This window comes from Bradysia coprophila, unplaced genomic scaffold (genome assembly GCF_014529535.1).
Source record: "Bradysia coprophila strain Holo2 unplaced genomic scaffold, BU_Bcop_v1 contig_138, whole genome shotgun sequence".
Lineage (NCBI taxonomy): Eukaryota > Metazoa > Arthropoda > Insecta > Diptera > Sciaridae > Bradysia > Bradysia coprophila.
In genome coordinates this window covers 1,196,462-1,222,629 of record NW_023503409.1, presented here as the reverse complement: position 1 = coordinate 1,222,629, position 26,168 = coordinate 1,196,462, and the positions used below count along the sequence as shown (strand labels likewise).

Below are 26,168 nucleotides of genomic sequence, written 5' to 3'. Positions count from 1 at the left end.
TGAATAAGAAACGAACCGCCGCACCACAATTGAAAGTATCGCTTTTAGAGCGTGGGAAACGAGTAAATTTTACAGTGAAATTTTCCGTAATTATAAGGGATATGACCCACCCCTAATTAAAGGTGTTACCGTAAAGCTCCTCAAAAGTGGATGCTTTCGCACTAATTTATATCACCGCAAACGTACACACATTTAAACGAAAGCGTTTCCGCTAAAACGTAATTTTTAAGCTTACCGCCGACATTTTATTTCATCTCTTTTGAACCTCACATCACACCAAACGACAATATTGTTGTTTGTTTTCATGATTGGTCACAATAAAGTTTTCATAATTTTGTTGGCTTTGACGAATATTTTAAGTAAACAGTTGATTGTAATGTTAAAATCACGCAAGAAGCATTTCCGCACAAAATCTGATAAATAACATCGAAATCACTGAAATTATTACAATTTTCTCAACCGACACTAAATTTTTGTGTTGGTGATTTGACGATTCAAAAACAGACTCATGTTACGATTAACGACTTTGACGACGATTTTCTTCGTTAAACCATATTTGACTAAGTTCAGAGTGGATGTGATTTGGGTGTGAAATTGAGTGGGAGGTGCAATTTTCATAGATTTTCTTTTTGTAAAATCTTTTAAATGAGACAATATTTTGAGAATGCCCGATGTACGAGTTTCTTATTTTTCGTGTTTCTGCTGATATGTGACAAAAAATCGAGTGCAAAATCGATTCGTCCCTTCCTTATTGGTAAAATCTTACATCAAAACTTTTAATGCTAAAAAGTCTGCTATAATTCTACTCGACGTGCAGAGAATACCAGGGGGACCTCGAAAAAAAGTGAAATTATCCATACACTTTAAAAAGTTTTTATTCACGCACAAGAAGGCTTCAATTATATAAAATTTCTGGAATAAAGTTAACATTTTTCTCTATTTTATCTTACAAATAATTTGTATTTTGATTGAGTATACATAAATTAAAAATTATTTAGCATTTTGGACAACTTAAATATACGAAATACGAAATTGAATTTCATTTCTTTGTGGAAACTTTTTTTTTTTTTGGTTGGTCGATTTTAATGATGATCACTTGAATACTTTGTAACATAAAATAACAAAAGAAATTATACAGAAATTCGATATTTGAAAAGATTTTTTTTTTGATAAAACACACAAATCTAGGATTTGTTATAAAATTTACTAAAACGTTTTCACGTTTTCCCAATGCCTATGGCATTTAATCATAACACATTCCATGTAACCAGCCATCAATAATATGCAACAATGAAATTAAATTTACTAAAATCTTTAGATATTTCCGTTTACATTTTTCAATAATCAATTTCCTTTCCAATAAATTCGATTTAAAAACTATGTTTTGACTTTCCATAAATTTACGTAATGGTTTTGTAAGCACGAGGACCAAATTACTCGTCGCTTTTTCTTATGAGATTTGTTACAGAAGGTTTAACCTAACTGAACTTAATTTTTGAACATTATTGGGGAGGTATTTAGCGAAACATATTTAGTTGAAATACATATAATTCAGCAATATGAGTCTTATCAAAGATCAGTAACAGCAAGTAACATATTATGTGGAAAGTTGATCCAATTTTATCTTCTTCTTTTTTAAACCATTCACCCGGGCTCAACGTGTGGATGATAACCCAGGGCATAGATTCTCGTAGCATTCGTAACTTTAGGAATTCGTAATTTGGCAGACGAGTGTATAAAATCCCATAAGAGCTGTCAAGTTACAAATTCTTAAAGTTATCATTTCCAATTAATAAAAATAGGAAATATGATAATACCAAAAGTCTAAGCTCTGCCTGAACCTCCATTTTTGTCTCATTCAAAAATTTATCTTTTCGTCTTCATTTAAATTCTAATTTGTCGACAATACTTTTTGCTTATTTTAAACAACATAAAGGCCACGATCATAACAATCGTAATAACTAAATTAGTAAGAAAGGAACACAAATATCTTATCAATGATCGTAGACCATCGTAGACCGATGATAATAATTTAACTAAATTGCTAAAAAGAACATTTAAGAACACAAAATCAATAAAATTAATTTAATTGCACTCCCAACATTCAATCACATACAAATGCAAAACATCCATAAAAACAGTAATACCATGGATAGACAGTGTCATCGAAAGTTTTCTCATAATCACGCATTTTCTTAGGATAATTCTTTGGATCACTGCGTTGACTTAAGAATACCGGCATTCTGGCGAATTTGGGTCGTGGCTTTTTGAAATTGTCTATATTAGCTGCTTGAGCGTCAGTGATTCCCGTACCTAATCTACCTTTAAATGCATTCCTTATTAAACTAATTTCTCCCTCATCCAATAGATTGATCAATTGACAGCATGTATCGAATTGATGTTCCGTCATAAGCAGGTATCTAAAATTTTCAAAAGAATGAAAATTGTCAATTCGACTGAAACTACCGATGAAAAAAATCAAATTTCTTACCTTGGTGCAAAACACAATGAACCTAGAACCTTTCGCCGATTTTCGAATGTTAAATCCCACAGCTTTTCATTACACTTCAGCCGACTCCATTCGGATAAGAAATTGTAAACCCCCACCTCGGATGTCATGATATGATTTCTCTTCACAATCATCTCGACCTCCACATAGCTCAAACATGCAATATCACCCTTCTTCAACACTTCGTCGGCATTCATGTCGATGAACTGCAACACATTGTACAACAATGCATCCAGATAGTCTTTCTGAGTATCGGGCTTAACGGTCGGTTTATCGGTATATTCTGCCAGAAATCGTATGGTTTGGAACACTTTGAAAATGTTGGCCGTGGTAAGATTCAGATCGATTTCCTCAATACATTTTCGTATACTTTCCAGTGGTTCGTTCTGATCGTTCGATACCGATCTACTCAGTTCATTGAGACGATTTTCAATATCTTCTTGTTCAGTTGTTGAAGACACTTTGCTGGTTTGCTGGTGCATCATTTCTGATGGGGGAGCACTTGGCGGTGGGGTGGGTTGTTGTGCGATTGCCATAGTGTAATGGCTGAAATAGAGAAAGAAGAAAAAATGTTTCAATTTTCCGGTTGTTACGTTTAAGTGTCGATTTACATAGGGTTTGCGTCAATCTTTGTGTACAATTTCAGCATTTCGATTAGCAATTTTAGTATAACTCTTTGCCAAATGACAATTGAGTTAGTCGAGCCTTCTTTGAACATTTCAAATAAATAGATCGGCCTGAATATATCTACTTTCATTGGAATATAGTACACAATAGTAACAGAATAGAGGTCATTCATAAATTACTCTTTTTAGGGGAGGAGGAGTCTAGCAAAATCATGGCCCTACGTTAGTGAAGGGCCGTGACGCAAGTCCGTTCACACTGAAAAATTTGACAAAAAAAATTTCCGCAGGACTGAGGAACATACACGAAATTTTTGACGTTTCCCCCTTTGCTCCTACTACCCCCAAAGTATTTTATTCGTAATCTGGGCGTCCATACGAGTTCAACGAGCTATCACACGCCTCATAAGGTTAAAATTTGGCCGAGATATTAAATTTCAAAACTTGGAAACTTGCAGAAATTTGTATGAAGAAATTCATTTTCATACATTTTGAAATTGATGAATTTTACCAACCTTTGTTACTTTGTCACTTTGTCGCTCTGTTACGGCGAAACTTTTTAATTTACCGGTGAATTTGGTTGAAATTTTCAGGGTATGTTAAGGACGTAATTCTAAGAAATTTGAAGGAATTTTCTTAAAAGCTTATAATTTCGGAGCTATGAGCATTTTGAGGCATTGAGCTACATGACCCATAACTCAGAAAATATAAAAGATAGAAAGTTCGTTTAAAAGACAATATAGAGTTTTAGATTCTAGTCAATACGTGTTTCATGGTTTCACTAAAAAGTCTTTTATTTGGGAGCTATGAGCGTTTTAAGTGCGAGCTATGTCAGCCATAACTCGGAAAATAAGGCAGATAGAAACCTCGTGTAAAAGACAAAATTATAGAGTTTTAGATTCTAGTCGATACGTGTTTCATGGTTTCACTAAAAAGTCGTCTATTTGGGAGCCTTGAGCGTTTTAAGTGCGATCTATGTCATCCATAACTCGGAAAATATGGCAGATAGAAAGTTTGTTTAAAAGACAAATTTATAGAGTTTCAGATTTCATTCGACACGTGTTTCATGGTTTTCCTAAAAAGTCGTCTATTTGGGAGCTATGAGCGTTTTAAGTGCGAGCTATGTCAGCCATAACTCGGAAAATACGGCAGATGGAAACCTCGTGTAAAAAACAAAGTTATAGAGTTTTAGATTCTAGTCGATACGTGTTTCATGGTTTCACTAAAAAGTCCCTTATTTGGTAGCTATGAGCGTTTTAAGTGCGAGCTATGTCAGCCATAACTCGGAAAATACGGCAGATGGAAACCTCCTGTAAAAGACAAAGTTATAGAGTTTCACATTCTAGTCGACACGTGTTTCATGGTTTTCCTAAAAAGTCGTCTATTTGGGAGCTATGAGCGTTTTAAGTGCGAGCTATGTCATCCAAAACTCGGAAAATATGGCAGATAGAAAGTTCGTTTAAAAGACAAATTTATAGAGTTTCAGATTTCATTCGACACGTGTTTCATGGTTTTCCTAAAAAGTCGTCTATTTGGGAGCTATGAGCGTTTTAAGTGCGAGCTATGTCAGCCATAACTCGGAAAATAAGACAGATAGAAACCTCGTGTAAAAGACAAAGTTATAGAGTTTTAGATTCTAGTCGATACGTGTTTCATTGTTTCTCTAAAAAGTCGCTTATTTGGGAGCTATGAGCGTTTTAAGCGCGTCAAATTTTCGATTTTCGTCAAATTTTCGATATTCGTCAATTTTTCGATTTTAGTCAAATTTTCGATTTTTATCAAAGTTTTGATTTTCGTCAAATTTTCAAATTCCGTCCAAATTTTCGAATTTCGTCAAATTTTTTATTTTCGTCAAATTTTCGATTTTCGTCAAATGAAAGCTGGAAGATTCAGATCAAAGAGAAAGTTATACAGTTTTGTAAGAAGAATATTTTCGTTCAAACTGCACAATATGATTATCTGCGACCAAATTATAAAAAATCACAACTTACAAAGGAGCTGATATCGCCCAAAACCACTTGCAGTGGAGGTGTGACGCAAGTCCTGTTATCCACTTACAAAAGAACTGATATCGGTGTAGGTGACGCTTACAGATTCTACACGCAAAAAGATATGCGTCACAAATGGCAGCTGATGAGCAAAGTACGCGAAAGTTTTATCAACAAAAATCTTACCAGAAAAATTTTAGGAAGAAAATTATAATAAAAAAGTTTGCGTCACAAGGGGCAGATGTTTCGGCTTTCTTCCGTTTGAATTCCATTTTTTAAAGGAATGTATTTCACAATTTTAAAAATTTTCCTTCCTCAACATCTGCCCCTTGTGACGCAAACGTTTTTATTATAATTTTCTTCCTAAAATTTTTCTGGTAAGATTTTTGTTGATAAAACTTTCGCGTACTTTGCTCATCAGCTGCCATTTGTGACGCATATCTTTTTGCGTGTAGAATCTGTAAGTGTCACCTACACCGATATCAGTTCTTTTGTAAGTGGATAACAGGACTTGCGTCACACCTCCACTGTAAGTGGTTTTGGGCGATCATAAGCTTCATAATTCGTAGACAAATTGGGTTCCTTAATGAAAAAAGCAACTGGTGAAGCTAAATCGAAAGACTATCTTTTACAAAGAATCTCAATCGCGATACAACGTGGAAATGCCGCTTGCATTTTCGGAACATTGGGGAAAAAGAAGATTGATGATTTTTATTTATTGTAATTTTATTTTATATGAAAAGATCGACTTTTTACAGGCTGCGCAACTATTGTGAGCAGTCTTTTTTGTCGCAAATATTTATTTATATTAAAGAAACCCAAGTTCCTTTGGGACAAGTGGATTGGCCTGTAAAAAAAAAGCTTCAAATGTTAAACATTTAATGTTTCCGATATTAGAGAGTTTGCGCAAATGACTTATATAAATTATAATTCAACTTGTAACTTATAATTAAAAGTTATAAGTAAGTGAGCTATAAGTTATAAGTCATGCAATTATATGTTATAAGTCAAACTTCAAATTTTGTAAAATTTGTAAAATTTGTCCGTTTTTTACAAATTCCGACACATTTTACAGAAATTTGAAGTTTGACTTATAACTTATAACCGCATAATTTATAAGTTATTGCTCACTTACTAGGGGGGTCCAAAAAATAAAAGTGTCGAGGAAGTTGGCGGACCCCTGGGAAAATAAACCTTTATGGCCTCCTGATAAAAATTGTATATGGGGCCGATGCGATCCGAGTTGGTTTATGGGTCGCTCAAGGACGAAATGTGTGAAAAAACACTGAAATTTTCCATACATTTTTTCCATTACTTTGTATGAGAATTTTTTTTTAACGACAATATCAAACTTTTTTGGTCCAGACAACTTAGATTAGATGCAAAAGCAACAAAAATGCGTTGGTTCCACTTTTTGGAATTTTTATATCGTCTGGGCACACCTAACAATATCGATATACACAAAAATCGACATATAATTTCCAAGTAATACAAAGTCAGGCGAGGTCACTATTTAAATTAAGTGATAGGTGTCGTTGTAAAGGTAATGACAGTGGCTTTCTAACGAGCCCACACACAATAAGTTTCAAGTTGGTGTCTTGACGTAACAGTCATTTGAAAATTGCCTGAGTTCACGACCCTGACATTTTTGCACCAAAATCGATTTCTATATAGCTTCAAAAAATTGTTTTCGAAAAATTTTCTTTTTGCAATGAAAGCTTATGCCATAAGCTCTCGTTAGACATGAATATATCCGATGCACATCCCATAAATGTTTTGGAAGAACCCAAAGACTGAGTGAACAGATTACGAATCTATGACTGACTTGGGAGCTGCGAATGCACTTACAAGTCATTAAATCGGTCTCTTTGGATTATTCTGAAGTGAAATAATCCAACTCACCTTAAGAAGTGACCTCAGCATCTGTTAGTTACGTTCAATTTTTCATTAACCCTCATTTTCGTGGTTTTTCACATATTTCGTCATTGCGCGACCCATAAACCAACTCATATCGCATCGGCCCCATATATATTTTTTATCAGTGGGTCATATAGGTTCGTTTTCCCCAGGGTCCGCCAACTTTCTCGAAACTTTTATTTTCCCATACGATTCTGGACCCCCCTATCACTTACTTATAACTTATAATTATAAGTTATAAGTTGACTTATAATTTATAAGTCATTTGCGCAAACTCTCTATTATCTTCATACGTTTTTGCGTTTCTGAAATTCATCATTTTGTGTACTTTGTGGACGGTCCCAAATGATATCATCCATATTAATTATATGCCTCGTCAATGGTGGATTTTTATCCCTTTTTCGGTTCACTAACAAAAACAAATTGTGATCCATAAACAAAACGTCCATTAGTCAACTTGCAAGCTCATCAAAAAATCTCAGAAATTTATTGCGATATGGTCCTTCTTAATCGGTAGTATTAATCGTTAGCAGTGTTTAGAAGAAACTCATTACTGATTATACATTGTACGCGATATAATTTCATATAATATCTTTTGCGTTAGTTACACATGTCTATTGCCTACGAACACTTGCAGAGACTCGGACACAAATTTTGCTTTCTATAATAAGATAGATATAATCTTCTTCAAAGCCAACGAAAATACAAAGCTACACAGAGACTTCTTGTTTCGTCTCACCAAAGTTTTCGTTTCAATAAAGACTCATTCTTACAAGAAACCTATGAGACTCGATAAGTTAAGTGAGGCTTGTCTATAGTGGTATATTTATTTGAACTGTAAGTAAAGTGATGTAACGCATTCATTTGAATAAACAAAATCGACCATTGGATTTAAAATTTTATTAAATTGTTCATATGAAGTACCTACTTGACGATGACGAATAATGTGTAAAATCTTATTGACGACTTGTAGATGGTTATCAAGTGAGGAGTCAGGGGAGAGTAAGGATGTGATTTAGATGTAATTAAATAAAAAGTATGAAATGTTGGTTGATTGCACGCGTTTTGTAACTTCGTTGAAGAATTATTGGAATGAATTCGCTTGTACTTTGGGGAACATTTTGTTTTCATGTTTGCATTTTAAAATTGCAATTGAAATGATAGAGAAAATGCGGGTAGTCCAATTAATTTATTAACTTATGTGTATGTAATCCAATAGAGATGCCAACATTCTCAATTCAATTGAGTGTTTGTTGTTAAAACATAATTACCAAAACTGCGTCTCTGAGAAACATGTAGACAGATCATTCTTAGTCAGAATTTCTAACTAAAAAGATATTGTACATTGCAGTGAATATGATCATCCAGATTACCACAATAAACACAAATTTGTGTTAATAGTTCAAGGCCATTACACGAATTCTAATTTCTCGGTGAATTTCTTTTTAAATTTTCCTATCACTTGTTGTTGCATTACAAATATAGAACGAATTATGCATTTCATTTCATACATTCTGTTCCATCTTCATTCCATTTCATGATTTTATTTATAAATCGTTACTCATCATGCTGGACTATATCAACACATTATTGCATTTTACTGTTGCTCTTTCGACACTATATTCAAAAGTGAGATTGAAAATGTTTGATGTTGTTTAAAACAACACAATTTTGCTGTATAATGCAAAAGGAAAATTGTGTAACTTAACAAGGCCCATTTTCAGAGTTTCATCAATAGGTGAGGAAAAGTGTGTAACGAAAAATTGTCACAATAAAAAAATAATTAATTGGAAATTCTTAATATATTCTAAATGGTTGAAGATTTACAGAATTTCCAACATTCACAAATACAAGAGATCTAACTTTCCATGGGATTTCAATTTTTTTTTTCAAATTCTTTACCTCAGAATAGGTTGACGAAAATAAATTTATGAATAAACATTCAACAGTGTGATGATACACCATCCACATTTTATTTTGCTAACAAGATACATAGCCACAGTTATAGAGCAGATTTATACTTCGCGTTATATTATTGTATGCAATGCATTCGAAATTCGGTTTTCGTTTTTAAAATTGGAAACATTCCGTACACACCAGTGGCCAGTACACATTTATTCGTGTGTATTGGAAAATTGCGAAATAAAATCTTTTAATAGATTTTCGCTAAGAATATAGTGTAAGATGCATTGATTAAAATATATTGCACTTATGTGGCTAGCTCTTCGATCAAAACTGAGTAATGGACTGCGTTTTATATAAATACAAAAATAAAGGCTGGGCTTAGTTAACTTTTAATTAAAGTCTCTTGATGTATTCATGGCTAGTAAGGTTGCATTATTTTCGACAGAACTGTGAAAAGAATTAGACTCTCTAAATCGAATATTCTCTAATAGTGAATATCTAAGACGCAACGTTTTCTACCTATCAGTTATTTACGGTTCGACGACTTTATTCGTAATCCAATATTTTATAATGTTGTTTCTACCTACACCTACGCTTAGTTAAAAAAACGATAAGATTTAGATTAAAATCTAAATGAGAACGGCTGTTTAGAAAAACTAAAGAAAATGACAGAAAAACGATCAACAGCGAAGAGTAAAATTAACGTTGATTGATTCCTTTCAGTTGTTCAGACACGATGAAAACCATTCGTGTTTGCTTAGTTACTTCTAGTCACACAACCCTTGATTCTGCATAGTGGAAACTAACTAACCAAATAAACGTCCCATGCACTATACGTACTTTTGAAAATCGATTATTATTTTAAATGTTGTCCAAAATGAGATAACTGTTCAAGAGCCTCTAACTAGGTACATTAACACGAACATTTAGCGAGAAAAGTAATAGCGCGTAAAAAAATGTAATTTGTAGATAAATGTACAAATAATTATCAACATAGTATAATAAATAATACAGCAGTTAAAATGTGTTAAGTTGATCGTAATCGATGTTATTGATATGAACCGTGTTACGAATACCATGGTGATATATTTCCGTACGAAATGTTCAACTTTAAAAGAATTCATTTTTTTTTGTATTTACATGAATGATTATGTGTTATCGTTCAATATCAACAAACGTTATAATCGTTTACCTGCCATCTTACAAACATTTTCAAGCAATTCGAGGTTCAATGTCAATGATTTTATTGCTCATACAATTTTTGAAAAAATTAGCAAAGGCGTCAGGAAATTCTGGTCTAATAACAGAATTTGATTGGTATCGGTGTGTATTAAAAACACATAAATTTCTTGGTTGACTGTTTATGGTTTCTAGGTCGTGGTGAGCATTTATCGACCGAATAAAAATTCCATTTCGGGGTGTTTGGATCAAGGACATTGTCCAACACCATCGTCTGACATTGATTAGGATTATGAATCAGACACACATATTTCAGACAAATTTGACCAAAATACAAAATTTACCTCATTGATTCAAATGTCGAAATTTGAAAATTTTGGTCGGAATGCAATGTCAATTGTTGGTAGAATAACGTTGCGTTGATGGAAGCGTTAATAATATTGTATCAAATTGACTTGGAAAAAAGTGTATTTGTCGAAGTATACCAGTTAGCTATACTTGGTTAAGTTACATTTAACACAAAAATCACAATAAACATTTTATCGTACAAAATATGTTCGTCACTAGATAAGTATTAGAGCACTAAACTCTTAACCAACAATAACCGAAAGAACAGTGTCATTTCATTACATTGACAATTATTGTTATAATAATCCTATGAGTAGGTTCACATACCTCACATTTCATGTCGAGTAGTTTTTTTTTCACTGTTTTCAATAAGCCAAAAGGATTGGCTAAGAGTGCTCACGACAATATTTTTCATATCAGCTCGTTTTAAGCGGTCATTACTTAAAGTTTGTCGTCGTAAAAACAAAATTTCGAAAAATTTCAACGAAAGATTAATTACAGTAAAAAGACGGTCTTCAATCGCGTGTCTTCAGATTCACAATATTTACATATCCATTATCGAAACCCCATGAAATACCATCCACCCTTCATGTGTCATGACCATGAAATTGAACTATATTTTCAAATTTACAGTAATCATAAAACATTTCTTGGATTTCTTTTTCTCGATATTTGATTGTATACGCACAATATCACACTATGTCTGTAGTATGTACAGACGCAGTAAGTTTTTCATGCACCGAAACCATAAAATATCTGAAAATCAATAATTCATCAAATCCATGAAGTTGTTGACTTCTTTGGAGAATATACAACATGAACGAATAATTCAGATTAATTTCCACACAGAATATAAGTACATATCGAAATGAAATAATTGTTTGTACACTACAATGTTATTTGTTCAGCAGCCAAATGACTAATCCTTTAGTCACAGAAACGTACTGTAACTGTATGCACATTTATATAGTGAGCGTAAAGAAGGTTCAAAAATATTGTCTACCAATTGAAATATGGACGATGTTTAAACAATATTTTACTATTGCATCGATACTTGCGGAATATTGCGTGTCTATTGCAGGAAATGTTAATCATCACTTCACAACATTTTCAAGAATTTACTGTATCTTATCAGAAGCTCGAATTCGAACTTAATGAAACAAGTAGGAGACAGAAATTGAGTCAGAAAATGCATTGTATTAAAAATGCGTGCAATGAAACCGTCATTCATTGATTAAACACTTAACGTTTTAGTGACTAATTGATACTAACACCAAAAAGTGAAGAAATTGGCAGGGCTACAGAACAATCCGATGAGACAAATTTTTTTTAAAAATTTAATTTTGTGGAATTTAAAAAAAAAAAAATATTTCAATTTTGTGCGTTGCTCAGATAAATGTCTCTGTAACAAGTACTGGATGCGCAGTACGTACTCAAAGGGATCAATTTAACACAAAATCGAAATTACCACTCGAATTGTTTATCCAAACAAATTTCAAGTTCCTTTTAATTACAACTGCCAACAGAACTCTTACGCTAAATATAATTGAAAAATGAAGTCTTTTTGTTTCTAAGTTTTACGCTCATTTTCCATACAATCATCTCAATTGTTTCCATTGAACAATTTAACTCTTGCGAAGTGTTAATCACTAACATATTATGATTATATGTTAATTTTACTCGAAAAGACAAGTTCGATTTCAATTTCAATGTTAAGGTAATAAGCACTTCATTTTTTTAATACACCAAAATATTCGTCAAAGATTTGTGAATCATATTCGTTGTGCGACTGTGTCGTAAGTCAAATTGAAATGTATATATAATCGTCAACAGAAGACGCAAAATATGTTTGTGAGACACTGAGCAAAAGATATGGCATACTCAACGAACTCTAATTAAATTTATCTTTTACTGCTCCCCAAAAATTATTAAAATTCTGATCAAACAGCAATTTACGTAAGCAAGACAGTAAAAGGATACGCACAAATAAATATAAGATGTAAAATCGCAAGCGATTAAAACGCTTGTGTAATGATGATTAAACAATTATAAAAAGTTGTAACGCGGTATATCGTGCAAACAGCATGAAGGTGACTAAATTATAAAGTATTACCGACAGCATAATACCTATCTTGTACAAATTTAGAAACTTCTTGTATTTATATACCTTGCATAATGCATGTTAGTTGCTTCTATTATGCTATGGAATATTCGTAAGAATGAAGTTGTCGTAAAGGCCCGATTAAATCAGTTTGTCAGAACGCTTGGGAAGAAAGTAGTGAAAGGATATACAACACTGCAATACTCGCAATGTCTTAAAAAAAACTATCAGATAGTATAACATTTAGTTTCCAGACCTACCACCAAATTACCATGCACATTCGGGAAACAGGGATCTAGTGCACCACTCGATGTGTATTCCAAGTACTTTTCTTATCCTACTACTAAATTCAAAAAACCTTTTTGAGTCCTTTGAATCTATTTAACTAAACCGCAAGTGCAACAGCTTACCAAAATGTTGTATGCAAATCCATACAATAAAATTGTAATTACTTAAATGATCGTATATATACACTTGAAATTTAAGCTAAACTAATCCAAATAGCGTAATTCCAACAAAAATATTCTTATCATCTTCTTTGTATATTAATTTTGATAAGGCACATATTGACACAAAATACAATTCCAATACAAAAATTTCAAAGGAAAGCGTACCGAATACGCAAAATGTCTCCAATTTTGTATTTACTTAGTCTGATCCAACATCGAGTCATTTAATTATTTGTATTTATAGGCAATAGACAAAACTGCAAAAAGAATTACAAGAAACTCGTAAGGGTTTCCACAATTTCATGCTATTCGTCGTGCTGGACAATATAATCGATTGAAAGATTGGTAGTCGTCTTTCAAATAATATAATTACCATATGAACCGGTATGAGTTTTTTCACTATAAAGGTATGAATAATCAAGCAAACAACCCCAATTTTAATCCCCTTAACGAATAAGTCGCAGGTAGAAAAATTAATCGATTTTCATTTTCATTCAGAAAAAAATCGTGCAGACGTTTATTGGGGCTGCAATCACTTCGATTCCATTTATTGTCTGTTCACACTAAACACAAAGAATATGCCATAACATAATAATAAATTAATTTCTTACTGTAAAAACGAAAAATCCTAATTTTTAGAATGTACAGGAACCACTACACTCCTTAATTTTTCACTCACGTCACAACACAAAAATAAAACAAAAATTTCACATGAAAATATTATCGTATGGTGGTTCCACAAGGAACTGAACTGGATATTCGTAAATATATAGCGAAGACATGCGCTCTTTTCCCTTTTCAATATTGTTTTGAATTCACCGTACGAGACGTTAACACCAGTCGCTACATGTGAGTATATATATATACATAAATATTCCAATCACTTCCAATGGCCTAAATTTCGGATATTTGGCGATATAACGAAAATTGAAAAGTATACACGTACGATCTGTGGTCCGTACTACCACCGGATATGTTACCGAAAACGAAAAGTTTTTCGTGAATGCACGCAAGAAACTCTGACCGTTTTCCTTCACATCTAAAGTTCTACTGATTGGTGTGTTTCTTGGTTGAATTCGCTATTTGTAGTGCGGTTGGTGTAGCTGTTTTAATTCATCGTTTAGTTTTCATGTTCATTCGTTATCGCTGTTTCTTATTGAAATACAAACAAGTGCGTGAATTGCATCATACGTTAAGAAAAAGGAACTTTTGAATAGTGATTGTATTTTCAGTATTGGATGGATACAAAGGACACATTGTCGTTTCTATTTAAAATATTTATTTGAGTAATATATTACGTGCGTGTCGTTATAACTATCCGACACTCCAAATGTTTAAAATATTCAAGCAACACATTTAAGAAATTAAGTGGAACTTTATTGCTAATTCTTCCTTCAGATAGTCGATCTTTGTCGTCTACGATAAAAATAGTGTAGAAACACATAAAAATTGTCAATTGAAATTGATAACAGGTCTTTAGTATAGTCTATCATTGAATTTGAAACACTTTATGTTAAAAAAAAATATCTCAATTCGTCGGTGATCCATAATGCCGAGTATTGCGACCTATTTGGTCATATTAGTGATAAACAGCGAATTTTTAAGTTTTATTTTCGCAACTGTATGGTAATGCAGTAGTTAATACGCATACAGAGTAAGATCAATACTTATTAGGTAACAACATAGTCACAGGGATCTACGTTTTCATTTACAAGGCGATGTTGAAGCGAAATTGAGGATTATTAACTTCTAAATAACGGACTATACATAAACTCGAAGACACATAAGTACTTAGCGTCTAGTGATGCATTTTCCATGATATGTTTATAGTTGAAGATAATAAAATAATGACTAGCGATACAACCCGTAATTTCCGGCTTTTTCATTCGTAAGAACATCAAAAACTTTCATATCAGCAGAAAGCTCAAAATAGACAATCGAATCGAGTGATGCGAAGTCACTGTTATGTCTGATTATCTAATTGTATTTCTTGACTTGTAAGACATATATTTTATAGTAGAAGAAAGAGGGAAGAACATTTCGTCAAGCGCCATAGGTGTTTACTGAAACAATGCTTTTTTGTAGAGGTAAAATTTTAATTAAAAAAAAACAAAATGTCTTGAGACAATTGCTCTAGTCACAATATAGTGCACAGAGTTCAGCGACAGATGACTGAAAACCGGAGTTGTAGTCAAGAGAAACTCTGTTCATTTGAGCTTCAGTACGCCGATCGTTATATTGATCATTTCTGTCCGGTCCTCCTACAAGGGCACCAAATAATGTTTGATGATTCGGCTCATCAGTATCGTAATTATTCCAATCACAAGGAGCAGGTCGATCGGGACATGATCTATAACGATTAACAACTATGAGTTGAAGAGTTGCATAATCATGCAAACATGAGCACTTACGAAGCTGAATGACGAGGATTGACTGGAGGATTGTTGCCGAAACCAACAACAAATGATCTTCCTGTATCTCCAAGCATATAACCGATTTGACTATCGGCAAACTCTAAGTACGACTCAGCATTTATACCGATACGTGCAGCTTGTAGACAGACATAGACAACGTTAGCTGCGTATCGATTGGTACCCCAGTCGCCTGCGTAAAATAGACCTAACGGTGTTTTTGGAGCCTCATTTGCAGCCCAATCACAGAAGGTACGAGCAGCGTTGACGTACTGAGGAGATCCATCGATTCTAGCCAACAGAACTTGGGCCTGAGCCAATTTCAAATCCCAAGATGCTTGTGATGGTCGCCAGCTTAGGCCAAATTCCGTCCACCATTGGTTGTATTGTGCTCTGTAAAAAGGTTTTCCGGTGGCTCTAAAAAGCCAAGCAGCTGACCAAAGAAATTCGTCCGCAAAACCACTCCAAGAACTGAAATGATCGTTTGGAAGAATTGAGAAAAATTAAATTAAATTATTTTTCTGTCAACTTACTTGTAGAATTGAGCTACTTCAGGGAAAGATTCATTGTAATGTCCTCGAAATCTTGTAGCAAAAGTGTAGAGTTGTACAGCATGAGTCAACAATGTATTTGCATATTCTCTATCCCCATTGTCCCTAAACACCATCGCAGCTGCCGACATAGCTGCTGCCTATATTCAATAAATGGATTATTTCGATTTTCACTGATATGTCGTAACAATGTTATACCTGTTCAGCTGCGACTTCGGAAGCTATAACAAAGAGAAAAATGTAAGCACACACTCAAATTAATGTGAAAATACACTGAAACATACCAGGAAAATCCCTTGTTGCTTTCAATGTACTTCGTGGATTACTTCCAGTCCATTCCTTTTTTTGTTAATAAATGGGAGGGATCAATATTTATCATTTTAACATTAAAATTTTTCTTACTTCTGGTCGTCCCCAAAAGCCCCAATTCTCAGTTCCGTTTCCCACTTGGACGTACAAAACATTGGGCGATGGATGGGTCTACAAATACGACATTCTGCAGTCACACTACAGAATAGTTTCGTCAATTATTACCATACCTTGATAAGATAGTCCATTCCCCATCTTAAGCACGCTAACGCGTTCTCCCATTGTCCAGACTTTTCGTATCCTTCTTTGGAATCGTACATACCCCAAGCCAAAAATGTCATAGTGGATGCAGCAGGGAATTGAAATTTAGCGAAACCTTCAGCTAATAATTTAATAAGGATAAGCTTTACTCCAAAACGCAATTAAGGGTTGGCATTATAAGTTCATACAACTAAAATATCCCCCAGTTAAGTCTTCACCATCGTCTCCTACGTCCGTTACGAAAGAATCGCCTCGCCATGGTATCCTAATTTGTGTATTCAATGAAACATATTCATATTACTGAATTACTGAAATGTTGAACAAACTTTGTTACCTATTGTCAGGTGGCAAATAACCAGTTCTCTGGGCCTCGTAGAACAATAAAGATTTTTCTATAACTTCTGCGTAATCATAATTTCCAGATACCGATGCTATCATCAGCACTGATGCTAGGAAACCCACTACCACTAAATGTCTCATTCTGTAACTAAATATCAATTTTCAACAGGTCCAGATTTCCGTAACAAATTTGAAAGACTAATTTGCCAAAATCGTACAGTGGTATTGACTGACTGATATTGTGGGCTATCGAAGAATTTTGCAATCAATCATATCACACCAATTTAACGTGTTAACACTTAAGATTCTTACATAACGTCCCTATCTTATCTACATGCAAAATTTTTGGAAGTCCTCAGCGTAAATAGTAAATAAATTGGGTAGGTGTAGAAATGAGGTGAGTGTTGAAAAAATTATTTTCTTGGCCCGTACGACAGTAACGGGACTGTTCATTTAAAAGATTTACTGTACTGTCGTTGAAACCTATTAGGAGACTTGACACACCCCAGGAACTCCTCAATAGCAAAGTCTGTGGGAGGGATTCTTTTGAAAATCCACCTATCAAAATCGTACCCATTTCATCTGGGATGGATATATACATGGTTTGAAAGGTCTTTGCCAGTAATGGTGTATTTTACGAGTAGCGGGCGTACTAACATAAAAATCTGTTATGTAGGCAAGCACAAACATTGCAAATGCTTAGAAAAGCTTAGATAATGTACGTTACAACTAGCGTGTCAGGTTCACAATAACCGTCATCAGTACCAGCCCAGACCTGTCTGAAGCTCACACGGATTTCGCAAATTTTTGTTGTACATTTTTTATAACATATATCACTGCCATGACCTGAAGAAAGTATTTGACATCAGCTTTCCAACGAGCCCACTCTCACCTGCATCGCTCACATTTAGCGGCCAAAAAATTAGGTTAAAAAACCACCCTTTTTCCACCTTCGGAAATCTTCCACCTTCAACCAGGTGAAGCTCGAGACTATCTGAGGCCTGTTTTGAGGTCCACTGGCAAAGGTCTTTCAAACCATGCATATATTCATCCCAGACTAAATGGGTCCGATTTTGATAGGTGGATTTTCAAAAGAATCCCTCTGGATAAATTCGGAATATTTTGGGGATTCTGTATTGGTTGAGCTGGAAAATTGAAAATTATGCCTTTTCGGAGGTCTGTTAAAATTTTTCCTTTTCTGAGTGCGTAAGACCTCATAGAGCAAAACAAGGAATGTTCGATGACAATAAAAGATTCGGCTGCATGTAAATTCCACGAGAACTAGAGATGCATACCACACCAGGCACGTACGAGTGAACTGTCTCATTTTTCGCTAAATTCCGCTGACAGAGAACGAACTTTTAATCTGATAAGTCGACAAGATAATTTATGGGAAAAAATAATCCGAGACCACAACAAACAATCCAATTGATTCCTAATCATTTATTTCATCCAAAATTAACTTTGAAAGTCATTGATATGAACGATTAGACTCCTGGCATGAAACTACAACAGTATCAGATAGATTGTTTTCTGTCGGTGTATGATAATGTTTTATTTCTGTCTCGTCGAATAAAAAAATTTCGTTTTCAAAGAATTTAGAGCACACTCGGAGAAAATACCTGCCTTCAGTCGACGATACTTGAAACAAAGATGTTTAAACAAAAAATTATGAATTTATTGCAGTTGTATTCTGATGTTTCTTAATTTTAACCATCGCAACACCACTTTTAGTTCCCGGTGCTCCCCCAAATAGTACAATCATGAATCCATTCACAGCTACTTTCTCATAGACTTTCGAAATCCATCGATCTACACTAGCCATTGTTTTGTCGACTGTAGACGCCTCCAAGCGTTCCGGAGTTAGATTTAAATGGGTCATCGTCAGATTATGTTGAATGGCTAATTCACAGGTCTTTTTCACGGCACATTTATTTCCAGTTACCTGCATCAGTTCGAAATCTTTTGAAGATGGTGTCTGAAAATTTTTCAGTTTCGATTCATCGGCTGATGTAATAAGCAATGTGCTTCGCTTGCATTCCTTCTCTGTCTGGGTACTGGCTATAGCACGGCTCTTCAGATACTCGTCGCCGAAACACATTCCTTTCGATAATTTCAATTTAACCAATTTCAATGTGGTCGCGCAATCCTCAATGGAATCGTGACCCAATGGATTCGCTTGGATCTGTTCGCCTAAGAACTCTCGGGCCAACGTTTGCAGTTTCGATTTGATTTTTGGTATGCCTGACAAATTGAATATGACGCTCGTGTCGATCACATATGGATGCATCAATTTGCATGCCATCAAATCGCAATTCAGAGATTGGCCCACCAAAATGGCATCTCGCGGTAACAGTTGCTGAACGTCTCGTTGAACTTGCTCTAATGTCTTGGTTACATTTGTCATCATCTCTGCTGTAATGCCAGAGTACGGTGTCAAGTAGTTTAGAATTTTGTTCTTCGGCAGTACCAGTGTTTCATAAATGCTTTCGTACTGCTCGTCGACTATGGATATTCGAGTAACTTCGTTACAGCCGGCGCTTGTGTAACACATTTCACAATCCAAACCAAACATGGGACTTGACGGTGTCACTGGCGCATATTCACTTTTGGTCATAACAAAATCTTTGAAACGATTTGCCAGTTCACCTTGCAAGGGCATAGGATATGCTTCATCAACCAGTTGCAATGCGGAGAGCAGGAGTCTTGTACGTGGAAATACTTCTTCGCCGACCTCCACTGGTTTTAAGGTTGAATTCTGAACGTCTGTACTGATGGGAAATACAGAATTGACGAGTGGTTGAACATCATCCTTTGCAGCCTCCACGCTTCCGAATTGCTTATTCAATTCTTGTCGCTGCTCGAATGTAACCGGTAATGACGACAATGCAGATAGTAAACCTTGCGAATCCGTTGGCATTACAACTTCAAATTTGTTGGAAAAAATCGCTGATGTCTCCACAAATGAACTCTCATAGCATTGATAGTGGTACAAAGAAAGGCCATCCAGCACTAGAACGATCGAATGTACGATGTTGTTGCTTTTCTCTATGGCACACCAACGTAACGGTGGATACGGTGAAGAAGTGCCCAACAAAGATGACATTATCAGGTGCTGAATATCGGATAGGAAAATGGGTGTGCGCACTTCAGCTTCAACTTCTAGCATAGCCGAGTCACCTTGAAGTTTCGATCGAAATTTCGGATTCGACCGATTTCTGGTTCTTTCCTTTACCAGTTTCTTGGCTTCGGTATACTCATCGATGCTGATGACATCGCCTCCTCCCATTGACATCACTTTATGTTCCAATGGTTGATCCATTTTACTCCGTTTCGATGGAGGTTCGTCATTAGACTCACTTGCAAGCACAGGCGTCGGGCGGTCAGCATCGTTCAATTTCATTATTTCGGCTAGCGCTGAAATTTTCTTCTTTTTCTTTTCCAATCGAGCCTCCTTTTTTGCAGACAAGTCCTTCATCTCAAAATCGAATCTGTGAAGAAGAAAAAATTTGGTTAGGTTTTACACTTATCAATTGAATGGAATCACGTACATTTTATTGGTGTGTGAAGCACAAATGCATTGACATACAGAGTTGAAAGTGAAGTGTACTGGGTTTATATTTGCAAAAAGTGAATAGAAATTAAGCAACCACGTTCGTTACTGGACTCTACAAAAAATTAATTAATTTTAACACACGTTTTGGATCTGTTTATGAATTTGTTCCATTTGTTCGTATTCCGAATGTCAACGTCAAAACAAGGGTGAAGTTTGCGCCGAGTTCCACGCGGAGCGCTCATATCTTTCTAGCGGTAAGTTCACTTAAAGGCGCTGAATGCAAGCAAATTTCAAAATTAAACAAATGAAGGGAGTTGTTCGAAGTTCTTGCTATTTATAACAGTTCCAGGCGTGAGGGAAATGGATAGTTTGGAAAAATTTGCGAGACCATCATGCAACCCTACATATTTCAAATTTTATCCTATTTCCTTATTTAATTCGACTACGAAACTCGACCAGACTTTAACTATGAAACAGGTTGGAATTTGGAGCCATTTGAGGGACCACTCGTTCCGGAGATATGAAGAAATAAAGTTAGGTTCATTAGAATAGTCTTGGATGAAATTTAACCATTTTAACCACCCTGTTTAAAGCACCACAAAAAATGATAAATTTGAGCGAAAATTTCCACTTTTAGACTAATGAGGGATGTGACCCACTCCTAACTAAAGGTGTTATCGTAGAGTTCCTCAAAAGTGATTGCTTTCGCACTGATTTATTTTACCGGAAACGTACACACATTTAAACTAAAGCGTTTCCGCTAAAACGTAATTTTTAAGCTTACCGCCGACATTTTATTTCATCTCTTTTGAACCTCACATCACACGAAACGACAATATTGTTGTTTGTTTACATGATTGGTCATAATAAATTTTTCATCATTTTGAACTGATAAAACCACACAAGAAGTACATCTACGCACAAAATCTGAATTAAATCACATCGAAATCACAGAAATTATAGGTTTGCTCTAAGTAACTGTTAAAACGAAAGACTGGCCGGACGAATACGATTTCATCCTCAGAGATCGGTTTTCATACAAATGTTGATGAGGTTATGTCTCTATGGATGAAATTTGAAAGTAATTTGACGATTCGTATGGTCTTGGAAAGACCTATACGGTGTTTAAGTAGAGCGAGATGGAAAATCAACTCGGGGTCTGCTGTCATCGATAATACAAAAGAATCTGACAGCAGACCACGAGCTGGAACGAGATATGTTGTCGTTTTGCCATCTCTCTCACTTAAACACTATTACAGTTTTCACCAGAGTTAGGCTTCTATAGAACTTTGGTTTCCACAACCAACAATAAATTTTTGTTTTGGTGATTTGACGTTTCTAAAACAATACTCATGTTACGATTAACGACTTCAACGACGATTTTCTTCGTTAAACCATATTCGACAAAGTTCAAGGTGGATGTAATTCCCGCAGCTCCCTGATTCCACAATTGTATATATACATGTATGTGAACTTAGACGTACGTTTTTCCTAAGATTCAAAGATTTTCAAGTTTCCATTGGAGGAAAAACTTTCTAACTGTTTATCATAGTGGATAAACTACCTGATGACAAAATAAGCAAAAGTTTGTTAAAAATGACCAAAGATATAGGTTAATTATTATACTATAACTTTTCTTCATTTGTATCTGGTGTAGAAATCCACCGTTTGTTTGGACCATTGATATAAGAGTAGTTTGGATATAGCCGAATGTAAGTTAAAGTCTTTTACGATATACACACACACGGAATTTTGAAAACCGACACATTTTCTGTTTTGTGGTTTACTGATTTTTTGTGAATTTTGCATGTACTTTTATATAGAGAAATCAAAAACTTAAGTAAAACCCAGAAACAGAAAATTTGTCGGTTTTCAAAATTCCGTGCGTGTAGACAAAAGAATAAGAAAATTGCTCAACTTATTCCAATGGATTCAGTGACATGGTATTGTCTTTGTGATAAAGAAGGTTTGAAAAAACGAGTAAATCATAACAAAAATGTTTTCCATTTCTACTTAAGATTTTATTTTATTCTGTGTGCATTGTGCAACATACAATTATCTCACAACACATGTGTACTTGACCGAAAGAGTACAAATATTTCACCAGATCTTATTGTTAATTCTTATAAATAGACACGCACATCAATTATATCACATTCCATATTAAGTATGAGAAATTTGCTTTTTATATCGACATTTACCCATTCGATGCAATGTATGAAAACAAGTTTTTTTTATGAAAATGTTAAGTTCATCAATACAAGTTCAATTTTTCTAACGAAAAACTGAACTTGAAGAAATAATATTACAAACTAACTTATTGAATACTTTTTTATATACAAATTAAAGTACTAAACGTTTTTAATACTACCTCCGAACCGCTAACATTGCATTAACAAAATTTAAAACAATCGTCCTAATCCATGATGTCGTCCGCCACCTAATCCACCAAGACCTCCCAAACCACCAAGTCCTCCCAAACCACCAAGTCCTCCACCGAAACCTAATCCGCCCAGTGAGCCTACAATTAATGATTATTTAAATTTGGTCGTCAATTTTACTTCGTTCGATTTACCAAAATTTCCAAATCCCCTGTATCCTCCTCCCAGACCTCGCCCCGAACCGCTGAGTCCTCCACGATAGAAAGAACCTCCAAGTCCTTTGCCCAAACTACCCAAGTTGCCTAGGTTTCCAAAACTACCGAAACCATTTCGACCCCCAAAACCGCCATAACCAAATTGAGATTCCGATAGATCCAGGTCTAAATTATCCGATGAAGATCGGTCAAATGTAGGATCTACATGAAACTAAATCACAATAACTTGATTTGTTTATAAAAATTTTATGTCTTACACATTTCCACGTATTTGAATTTAGGAAGTTTGTCGCTGCTTGCCAATAAAACACATCCACAAAGAACAATAAGTTGCTGAGGGGAAATTTTAAGTAATTTCTCACTAATGTAAAATCAGTTTAATCAAACCTTTATCATGATGAAATCTTTTTGTTTTAATTAACTTGATATGAAACAAACAAAATACACGAGTCCAAAATACCAAGACTACCAAGTCCAAATCCAACTGCTATGTTTATGATAAAAGTTCGGCAACCACATTGCATTTTATACTTCATCTGTTACACCATTTCAGCATTACTGAGATTATCGCAATTAATTTTTTTTTCATACCGTTGATGGATTTGGTGAAATCACTTTTTTTTTAATAAGTTAAAATGCCTCTAAACAAGTTGCACTTGTCGATAGTTACTCTGTGCACCTACTACATGCATTTAAAATTGAGACAAAATGGTTAGTTGACTGAGTCAACGCTTTCGAAACCAATCGTTTGATTTGAAAATAAACCTGACTGTATGACTGGAAACTACCTATACTGTTAACCCTAACCAAATTTGCAACGCAATTTGCTTCAGCCGTTTTTCAGCTAGTCTTCTTATACAGCCTCACTGTCTTATACGTGCTTAACGAGTTCGATAGTCCGACGTGCGCGTGGTAGTGGTAAAAGCGTATAAACATCTAAAATATAGTGAAAGTGTATGAGTGGACCAGCTGTAAAACAAGTAAAACAAATTGCGACACAAATTTGGTTGGGGTTAATTGTATTTGCTAATAAACACACTTTATTGAACGAGATGATCTGAGCACGACAGAGTCGACAGAGTAAAGTTAACCAGGCAGGAGCGCTGATTTGACTAGGGAACTGAATAATCTAGTAGCCCTATATTTTTTGCGAATAAAATTTTTCAATTTATGTCAGTGTTCATTTGAGTTCATTTTCATACAGTGTATTATGTCCATTATTTGATGTTTCGAAAATGAACCGCTCCTGCCTGGTTTATTTTACTCTGCTGTGATCTGAGGATTTAAATGTTCAAGTCCTTAGTTCTTCAAATTGAATTAACAGTTTTCGCAAAAAAAGAAGTTTTTCACAATATGCTAACCATCCAAACGTTCATGAGAAGCCATTGCTGCTTCATATATAAAATAGCTGAGAGTGACTATTTTTATGAAACTTTACTCAATTAACGCATTTTTTGTCAGAATGAAAAATACCTCATGTTGACAACAGCATAGTTTCGACAATTTCCCGAAAGTCTTGCTGGTTATTCGTACTTGCTGAGAGAGCTGCGGGAACGGAGTTGACGGCATTAAAATAAATTACGAAAATATTAAAATTACGATGTAAAATGTGATTTCTTGACATTTTACACTGTTGTTTTAATATTTTCGTAATTTATTTGAATGCCTTCAACTTGATGTGTACTGGAGAATATTTCGAGGAGCTGAACGTGAAAGATATTTTATTTGTATGTGGTGCTCCTCTTTCATCAAAGAGGATGAATGTCTTATGTAGACTTTCCCTGACTTAATTAAAACAAGCGAAGTACGACCCTTCTTGCTTCCCTTTGAAATATATGAAGAAAAACATTTGTAAAAAAGAGCTAAAAATGGCAAATATATCGAGAATATCCTAAAATCTCATCAAAAAGTGTTAACATTTTTGTGTGTGAGGGCTTGTCAGAAAGACTTCGTTAGAGCAGTGTGGAAATGGAAAATATGATTAAATTGTTATTATTTCTCAGAGTTACAGCGGTAAAGGAAGCTGAAGAAAATATCTGATAATTCGTTCCAGCGTGATGTATTAAAAGCAAACAGGGACGTGCTCAGCTTGTTTTAATTAAGTTAATGAAAGTCTATATGAGTCATTCTTTCTTTTTGATACCAATAAAATATCTGTCACGATCAGCTCCTCAGGAGATTTTCCAATACACGCCAAGTTATCAGATTTTAAATAGGTTACGCAAATATTAAAATAACGGTGCAAAATGTGATTTTCTTAATCCATTCCCGCAACTCCGTTATTTTTTTTATTTTTATTTTGACCTTCTATGTGATTTGCGCGCTTTTTATGTTCATTCAACAACGTCTTTTCGATTCCAGACCTACCACAGCAGTGTCAAAGACATGTTATACTGCCACAAGTAACACTTAGCGCTAATGGTAGGAAGATATTTGTGCGTATTGTTTAAACGAAAGAAATCTTTTCTTACTTTGGAGAATATTTATTTTTGGTTTGGTACTTTTATTGTTCATTTTCATTTGACAATTTGAGACAGATTTGTGTTAATACTATTTGTAGTTACAAGTAAAACTTCAATACAAATTTAAATTCTGTTTATGTTTACACAGATATAATTCAATTTTTTAAATATTTTTGTTTTGTTTTTGTTTTGCATATATATACCAAATACCTGTCTTAAACACTAAATTCTTTATACAATTCCTATTTTACATTTAAATGCTATCGATACATATAGTCTTTGTGTGAATTTATATAAATGCAATTCTTTTTTTTACTTAATACTTTTATTATTACGAAACCATTTTCTAAAAAAAAAAAGATTTTTTTTTCTCACTTAACACTAAACTTCTTTTTTTACTCATGTAAACAAAAATTAATTTCTTTAATTTAAGAAAAATGGAAAAACTTGCGTAAAGGAACAAATTTATGTACATTAATTAAATGGACGACACGAACATTAAATAGATTAGAAAAAAGGTGCAGTCATGGAGTACAGATATAATATGAAAAACACCTCGAAAAACACATGATTCAAAATATATTGTAGAAAAAGACATATTGTGATAAAATTGATTATAAAGTTTTCTTTGGGTCAAACAAACAATTTTCGATAAAGTAAATTT

General features: G+C 34.4%; 4 protein-coding genes across 5 annotated transcripts; all 4 read right to left on the bottom strand.

Moving 5' to 3' along the window:
* Window positions 1-859: 859 nt before the first annotated feature.
* Window positions 860-14,089, bottom strand: LOC119073303. 2 transcript variants are annotated; one of them, XM_037178686.1, is made up of 3 exons: window positions 13,631-14,089; window positions 2,492-3,055; window positions 860-2,420 (listed from the first exon to the last, which is right to left on the bottom strand). In XM_037178686.1, exons 2-3 carry the CDS (start codon window positions 3,043-3,045, stop codon window positions 2,105-2,107), a joined length of 870 nt encoding a protein of 289 aa, XP_037034581.1. In that variant the 5' UTR covers window positions 3,046-3,055; window positions 13,631-14,089; the 3' UTR covers window positions 860-2,104. The 2 variants fall into 2 exon arrangements, with proteins under 2 accessions (XP_037034581.1, XP_037034580.1); XM_037178685.1 differs by lacking the exon at window positions 13,631-14,089 and adding an exon at window positions 10,466-10,741.
* Window positions 14,090-15,081: 992 nt separating this feature from the next.
* LOC119073302 (endoglucanase E-4-like) lies at window positions 15,082-17,128 on the bottom strand. Its single transcript, XM_037178684.1, has 9 exons — window positions 16,886-17,128; window positions 16,740-16,816; window positions 16,521-16,672; window positions 16,384-16,461; window positions 16,266-16,320; window positions 16,180-16,202; window positions 15,964-16,121; window positions 15,431-15,901; window positions 15,082-15,369 (listed from the first exon to the last, which is right to left on the bottom strand). The coding sequence occupies exons 1-9, from the start codon at window positions 17,029-17,031 to the stop codon at window positions 15,153-15,155; spliced, it is 1,377 nt and encodes a 458-aa protein (XP_037034579.1). The 5' UTR covers window positions 17,032-17,128; the 3' UTR covers window positions 15,082-15,152.
* Window positions 17,129-18,546: 1,418 nt separating this feature from the next.
* Window positions 18,547-20,663, bottom strand: LOC119073301 (RNA exonuclease 5). The gene is made up of 2 exons (XM_037178683.1): window positions 20,442-20,663; window positions 18,547-20,381 (listed from the first exon to the last, which is right to left on the bottom strand). Exon 2 carries the CDS (start codon window positions 20,366-20,368, stop codon window positions 18,560-18,562), a length of 1,809 nt encoding a protein of 602 aa, XP_037034578.1. The 5' UTR covers window positions 20,369-20,381; window positions 20,442-20,663; the 3' UTR covers window positions 18,547-18,559.
* Window positions 20,664-22,512: 1,849 nt separating this feature from the next.
* Window positions 22,513-23,566, bottom strand: LOC119073300 (acanthoscurrin-2-like). The gene is made up of 4 exons (XM_037178682.1): window positions 23,430-23,566; window positions 23,300-23,375; window positions 23,022-23,243; window positions 22,513-22,967 (listed from the first exon to the last, which is right to left on the bottom strand). The coding sequence occupies exons 1-4, from the start codon at window positions 23,436-23,438 to the stop codon at window positions 22,849-22,851; spliced, it is 426 nt and encodes a 141-aa protein (XP_037034577.1). The 5' UTR covers window positions 23,439-23,566; the 3' UTR covers window positions 22,513-22,848.
* Window positions 23,567-26,168: the final 2,602 nt, after the last annotated feature.